Below are 7,737 nucleotides of genomic sequence, written 5' to 3' on the forward strand. Positions count from 1 at the left end.
CATTCATTTTAGAATATTCACATTATTTCAAGTGATAAATTATTTATAACAACGCAGCTGTTGAAAGACGAAGAATATATTGATTTTATTGTGACAAGTCGTCCATCCATACATGAAGGCGGGACACGGTACATTTCAATCTGAACATACACAACCACAACTATGAGGAATTTACCATCAACGTATTAATTGACGCACACATTTGTGCTCTGTGAGATCCACACAGAAACAAAAGCAGAAAAGCCACGCACACACAGGAAGAAGGTGCAACACAAAGAGCCCTGAGCCGCCAATCAGACACAGTTTACACAGCTAACTTGAAAATCGCGCAATAAAAAGTGAATTAAAATTCTTCAGCAAAAGTCAAAGGGTGTGGCCGTGGCAGCCTGCCAAAAATCTGATGGTTCACCATGAAACAGGAAGTGACATGTAACTCTGCTCTACATGCTCCAATGGGCTGAAAACTGTACATGCTTTATCAAAGATCTTCCCTGATCAAATCCATATGGCAATATCCATTCACAGACATAGCGCCGCCTGCTGGCAACAGGAATGAGCATGTTCTACATTTTTATGTGCCATTATTAACTACTGGATGATATTAACCTTAAATCTGTTGCTGCGAGTGTAAAATACATTGATGGTTCGACTCACGGGGAAACTTGTGAGTTTTCGTCCTCTGAACTTTGACGTGTCGGGTCTGACTGACACACAAGTCCTGCAGTGAGCTGCAGGCCCACACTGGTGCCCTGCTGACAAATTGCACACAGGGTCATTGACATAGCAACTGTGATTTGAGGTTTTGCTGAGGGGGGGGGGGTCTGTCCTGACGACTTGTCAGAAATGTAATATAGTGAGCCCACATTTCCATCACACTCTGACGTGCACAAAACGTTCGTATGCACTACGTTCCAACGAGCGTAGGTGTGCGAGGAGGTTCAACGCTGCTTGCCGGTTTAATTTTCCGGTTCTTCTCTTCACTTAGTGTCCAGCACGGTGAGGTTGAACCGGTCCTTGTCCAGCTCCTGTCCGGTCTGCAGAGCCTGACGTAGTTTCTCCCAGAAGAGACCTGGGTGCTCCCCGGCCCGGGTCCAGCTCAGATAGGTCTGCCTCTTCAGCAGCTTCCTCATGCGGTGGTACGGAGACAGCTTCGAGGCGGGGATGTCCTCCAGGAACACCAGGATCAGAACGTCCTTCTTCTCGTCAAACAGACGGAAACTAAAAGTTAAACACAGAGACAAACTAAGAAAATCTGAATTTAGTGTCCAATAATACATCAGCATAGACAAGACACACACATAATAACAATAGTAATAATAATAATAATAACACAATACATAAAAATAGTAACATTTGGAATAAATCAATGAAAAATAATATTAATAATTTTTTTTATTATTATTATTATTATCATTAACACAATGCATAAAAATATTAACATTTGGAATAAATCAATGAAAAATAATATTTATAATTTTATTATTATTATTATTGATAATAATAGTAGTAGTAGATACATTAATATATTTTTGGGGGGATACAAGACCACTTAAAAACCATAAGAAGGCACCAACAAAAAACAAAAAACGATGTGTGTATATATATATATATATATATATATATATATATATATATATATATATATATATACAGGTACTTCTCAAAAAATTAGCATATTGTGATAAAGTTCATTATTTTCCATAATGTAATGATAAAAATTAGACTTTCATATATTTTAGATTCATTACACACAACTGAAGTAGTTCAAGCCTTTTATTGATTTAATATTGATGATTTTGGCAAAAAAGTAAAGAAAAACCAAAAATCCCCATCTCAAAAAATTAGCATATCATGAAAAGGTACTCTAAATGAGATATTAACCTAATCATCTGGAGCACCACACCCACCCTTGAATCAAAGAATTAACTCTAAACACCTGCAAAAGATTCCTGAGGCTTTTAAAACTTCCCAGCTGTTTCATTACTCAAAACCGCAATCATGGGTAAGACTGCCGACCTGACTGCTGTCCAGAAGGCCATCATTGACACCCTCAAGCAAGAGGGTAAGACACAAAAAGACATTTCTGAGCGAATAGGCTGTTCCCAGAGTGCTGTATCAAGGCACCTCAGTGGGAAGTCTGTGGGAAGAGAAAAGTGTGGCAGAAAACGCTGCACAACCAGTAGAGGTGACCGGACCCTGAGGAAGATTGTGGAGAAGGACCGATTCCAGACCTTTGGGGACCTGCGGAAGCAGTGGACTGAGTCTGGAGTGGAAACATCCAGAGCCACCGTGCACAGGCGTGTGCAGGAAATGGGCTACAGGTGCCGCATTCCCCAGGTCAAGCCACTTTTGAACAAGAAACAGCGGCAGAAGCGCCTGACCTGGGCTACAGAGAAGCAGCACTGGACTGTTGCTCAGTGGTCCAAAGTACTTTTTTCGGATGAAAGCAAATTTTGCATGTCATTCGGAAATAAAGGTTCCAGAGTCTGGAGGAAGACTGGGGAGAAGGACATGCCAAAATGCCTGAAGTCCAGTGTCAAGTACCCACAGTCAGTGATGGTCTGGGGTGCCATGTCAGCTGCTGGTGTTGGTCCACTTTGTTTTATCAAGGGCAGGGTCAATGCAGCGAGCTATCAGGAGATTTTGGAGCACTTCATGCTTCCATCTGCTGAAAAGCTTTATGGAGATGAAGATTTCCTTTTTCAGCATGACCTGGCACCTGCTCACAGTGCCAAAACCACTGGCAAATGGTTTACTGACCATGGTATTACTGTGCTCTATTGGCCCACCAACTCTCCTGACCTGAACCCCATTGAGAATATGTGGGATATTGTGAAGAGGAAGTTGAGAGACACCAGACCAACACTGTGGATGAGCTTAAGGCCGCTATCAAAGCATCCTGGGCCTCCAGAACACCTGAGCAGTGCCACCGGCTGATTGACTCCATGCCACGCCGCATTGAAGCAGTCATTTCTGCAAAAGGATTCCTGACCAAGTATTGAATGCATAACTGAACATAATTATTTGAAGGTTGACTTTTTTTTTGTATTAAAAACACTTTTCTTTTATTGGTCAGATGAAATATGCTAATTTTTTGAGATGGGGATTTTTGGTTTTTCTTTACTTTTTTGCCAAAATCATCTATATTAAAACAATAAAAGGCTTGAACTACTTCAGTTTTGTGTAATGAATCTAAAATATATGAAAGTCTAATTTTTATCATTACATTATGGAAAATAATGAACTTTATCATAATATGCTAATTTTTTGAGAAGTACCTGTATATATTTGGAATAAATAAAAATAATATTAATTGTTATAATTATTATTTTTCATTTTCCCCAAAAAATCTTAAAGCCATTTGGACGAGGTGAAGACGTGTGAAATGTTTGTTTAAGGATATTAAATTGTGGAAAATCAGGCTGCTGAGAATATGGACTCTCTGTCTGCCAACAGCTCTGAGTATTGTAATTTTATATTGGTTGGTTTATTGTTGAAATCCTGTTTCCATTGTACACTGAAATAAATATTTATGATTTGCTTTTCATGAAGAAAAGTGTTGTAAACATTTCAGCTCAGTCTGAAGCAGATTTCTGAAATGTGAGCAGACGTGTTACCTGGCTGCTTGGATCTCTCTGGAGCACCACTCGCTCTCCAGGTATCTCCGGCTGATCACACAGAGGGTCTTCCTGCTGCCATAGATGGCCTCGGTGATGTTATCTATGACAGATTTCCCTGAGGAGGAGGAGGGGGAGGAGGAGGAGGAGGAGGAGGAGAACAAGAACAAAGTGAACTCATGATGTGAGTAATATATCAAAGTGCAGTGGGGACACCTTCTGGAGTCCTATTGAAAGCACAAGACTGGAAAACCTGCTGCTGTTTCAGTGCATTAGCAAATTAAACTTGCTGTCAATATTTTTACGTCTATTGATCTCATGTAACAATACATATATTATTTTGTTCTGTTATTTAATTTTTGAGATAAATGATATGAGGCAGATAAAATTTATATAGTCTTACAAAAACACATTTTCCAAAATGTATTATTTAATTGGAAATGAGAAGCCATTAAACAAGCTGTACAAGCTTGAGAAATTGTATTCAAACTTTTATGTATTTTAACTTTATTACACATGAAATGAAATATTTGCAGGGTTGCTTTTTGTTTTTGTTTTTTGTGTGTGTTTTTTTTTTTTGCTTTACTCCTTAAAATTCACAAGTTATCAAAATCAAAAATACAGTTTCTCACAAACTTTTCTCAATCACTGTTCATCCATTCATCCAGTGTTGGCAGCTTAGCTATACACTGAAGAAAAAAGGTGGGAACTGAACCGCAGAAGATAACCATAGTAAAAATATTAAGAGTGTTGTAAGATGGCACTTCATAGCACTTAATGAAAAGCTGACGGTAGTATTTCACTCTGGGGAGCATGAAAGTTCAGAATTTTATGGCCACTTGTTGAATAGTAAACACAGCTTTTCCCTCGAAGCCATAAATATCAACCTGCTGTGTGGATATTAATCTGACAAGCTGATCATCTGTGAGCCATGAATTCATGGACGTTCTTCAAAGTGCTTCAATATTTGAAAAGTGATTTTAAGGACTTTTGAACCAAATACAAACTGCTAATAGTCATGTCAAACACACAGCTAAATATTTGACTGTACTGATGCAGTCTTGCCTGGTTCAAAGTCCCGATGGTGCAGACACAACCTCCATCCCTGCTCCCCTTCCAGCCTGGGTAGGAGCTCTTCAATGACCCAGGGCTCATCGTGGGCGTTGTAGGAGATGAAGGCGTCGTACTGATGAGGGGCCTCCCTGTTTTTCTGCTTTGTGTCGGCAAGCCAAGCCAAGAAGATGTAGTACGTGTAGACCAGCTGCCACCTCATGAAGTGGTAGACGGAGGGCACCACCATCAGACAGAGCGTGGCGCACGTGGTCGCGACGAAGCAGATAAAGCCGGTGTCCAACGAGCACGACTGGATGTCGAAGCCCAGCAGCGGCTTGCCCTTCAAGCTCGGAGGATAGTTGCATTCAAAGTTGTAGGCATCGAACACCTGCGTCTGTGGATCATCGCGCACCCACTGGATGAACCACTCGTTATCGCAGTCGCACGTAAAACTGTTCCCCTGGATATCCACGTAAACCAAAGCAGGTAAGGAGTTGATCACTTCTGCTCTGAAGACTGAATATTGATTCATCCTCGCCTGCAGGAACTCCAGCTTGGTGAGATTGGCGTGCAGGAAGAAATCTAACGACTTCAGATAGTTCCTGCTCAGGTAAAGGGTCTTCAGGTTCCCGACAGGGGAGAAGAGTCCCGGCGAGAGGTGGGAGAGGGTATTGGAGTTGATGTCGAGGTGTTCTAGCTGAGGCGTGAAGGTGAACGTGTCTTCGTGCAGCGATAAAAGTCTCATGTTCCTGCAGTTGAGGCTCAAGAGGTTGGACAGACCTTGCAGGAAGTTCCGAGGCAGATACGACCATCCCCTGTGACTCTGTCCACGAATGCTCAGCTCCTCCAGACGGGACAGGTTGGAGAACGGTGGAGACGGCAAAGGCAACATAGTCTTGTATTGGATGTTGTTCTCGGTCAGATCCAGGCTTCGGAGGTTGATCAGGACGTCGAACGCGCCATTTTTCAGCTGCTCCGCTGGGATTTTATTCACTTGCAGGTTAAGAAGGGTAAGATTCGTCAATCCAAGAAAGCTATGCTTATTCAGAGTCTTTATAGAGTTGTTGTGTAAAGACAAGTTCTGGAGGGAGGTCAGGCCTCTAAATTCCTCGTTCTTGATAGAGGCGATCTTATTTCCATTCAACTGTAATATTTGAAGTTTTGGCAGGTGATTTTTGAAGGTATCCTTCAGGGCGCTGATCTGATTCGTCTGCAGTTTAAGAACGCGCAATTGTTGTAAATCCTCAAACAAACAGTTCATCAGATGTTCAATTGAGTTTTGATAAAGGTAGAGGTGTCTGAGATTTGTCTGATTGGCGAAATCGTCACATTGGAGCGTGTTTATCTTGCAGGTGCTGAGATCCAGCTCCTGAAGCCTCGGCAGATTCCTCGTGGCTGCCGGGACGGAGAAAAGGTTGTTGCGACTCAGGTTCAAGATCCTTAAACGCCGAAGGGACTTGAAGGCGTCATCGCTGATATTTCTCACATCACTGTCTCTTATATCGAGCTCAGCGATGTTAACGCACAGCCTGAACAGGTCCGAACCGATGGAGCGGAGGTTGCTCTTCCGGAGTTGCAGCCTGGAGAGCGTCGGGATGGTGCAGGAGATGTCGATCAGCTCGCCCAGGTTCCGTCTCATCCCGTCCATCTTTAGCGAAGCTAGCGAGGAGTTCAAACTCTCCAGGAAAGTTCTCAGGTCGTCAAGAGCCATGGAGAGGCCGCTGATATCAAGCGAGGACACGTTTCTCAGGAAGGTCCGGTCACGCACTTCAAACTTCATCGGGTGCTTTCGGGACGAGCCGCTCAGGCTGAGCCACTTGAGATTGGGAAAGACGTCGGCGGTGACGTTGAAGACTCTCACCGGATTGTCAGACAAACCGAGGTAACGGAGCCCAAGTGAGCTGTTGCTCACTTCCCACGACCGAAAGGCGGTTAACTGGTTAGTATTTACGTAGAGCTCCAGGAGGTGTGGCAGATGCCGCAGGACGGCGTCAACTTGCCGGAGTTTGTTGCGGGAAAGATCCAGGAGCTTTAAGCTCGTCGTGGATCGGAAAGCAGCGGATTTCACATTTTGGATGGAATTGCTGGTTATCCTGAGTTGGGTGAGCTGGCTCAAACCCACAAAAACATCCTCTTCCAGTGTGCTGAGCTTGTTGTTGTTGAGATTCAAGATCTTGAGGGAGTTCAAGTGAGCAAAAGCGCCACCGTTAATCTTGGTGATGTAGTTACGGCTCAGGTCTAACTTCATCAGCTCCGGTAGATCCGTAAAATTAGCCGCTTGTATGGTTGAAATCCTGTTGATGGTTAAGTCGATGCCTATGACAGTGGAGGGAATATCTCGAGGAACAGCTTTGAGGCCACCATTGCTACAGATCGCTGTGCCCTCGCTGATCCTGCAGCTCTTGAGCGAGAATCCGCAGGCTGGTACAACAAAAACAATATTCAACAAAAGGGAAATGATGCTCGGTTTGAATCTTCCTGCTGATTGGAGAGACATTTTTCCGTTCTACAAACAAGAATAAGAAAAAAAAAAAAGGTGTGTTGTTTAGCTGGTTTCCAAAAGAAACAGTGGATTTTCTTTGAAAAAAACAAATAAAACAGACCAATAAAGTGCAATATTACATTGTGAAGACAGCAAAAATATTGTACTTTAAATATTGATTCAAATTTGACTAAAAAATAATGAAATACTCACTGGGTTGATTAAAGACCAATCCTCTCTTCAGTTTCTTGTATTTTGTTTTAACCGATTCTTAAGGTTAATGTTGCACCCTTTTGGGTTGAAATCCAATCATTTCTGTCCAGAGTGTGACTTCATCCACGTCTTTCCTCTGCCTGCCTGTCGTCTACCTTCTTTATACTGTGTGTGTCGACTGAGGAAGTGAGGAAGTGAGAGTGGACGGCCTGGGTGGAGTCATCTCAACCTGGTTATAATAGAGACTCAGACTTCACATGCTTGTTTTTGGACATCTTGTGGTTGAAATCAGTTCCTCTGGTAATGCAAAGAGACCGGCCTTCTTTTTTTAGTCATTGACCAGAGACTGGAAGTCCCCAAAAACATTTTTAG

General features: G+C 42.6%; 1 protein-coding gene across 1 annotated transcript; it reads right to left on the reverse strand.

Moving 5' to 3' along the window:
• Nucleotides 1-62: 62 nt before the first annotated feature.
• LOC308125814 (uncharacterized protein) lies at nucleotides 63-7,534 on the reverse strand. Its single transcript, XM_080489815.1, has 4 exons — nucleotides 7,366-7,534; nucleotides 4,683-7,176; nucleotides 3,618-3,735; nucleotides 63-1,218 (listed from the first exon to the last, which is right to left on the reverse strand). Exons 2-4 carry the CDS (start codon nucleotides 7,165-7,167, stop codon nucleotides 978-980), a joined length of 2,844 nt encoding a protein of 947 aa, XP_080345941.1. The 5' UTR covers nucleotides 7,168-7,176; nucleotides 7,366-7,534; the 3' UTR covers nucleotides 63-977.
• Between the last annotated feature and the right edge of the window lie 203 nt (nucleotides 7,535-7,737).

This window comes from Lipophrys pholis (assembly GCF_963383615.2).
Source record: "Lipophrys pholis genome assembly, chromosome: 20".
NCBI classification, from domain to species: Eukaryota; Metazoa; Chordata; class Actinopteri; order Blenniiformes; family Blenniidae; genus Lipophrys; species Lipophrys pholis.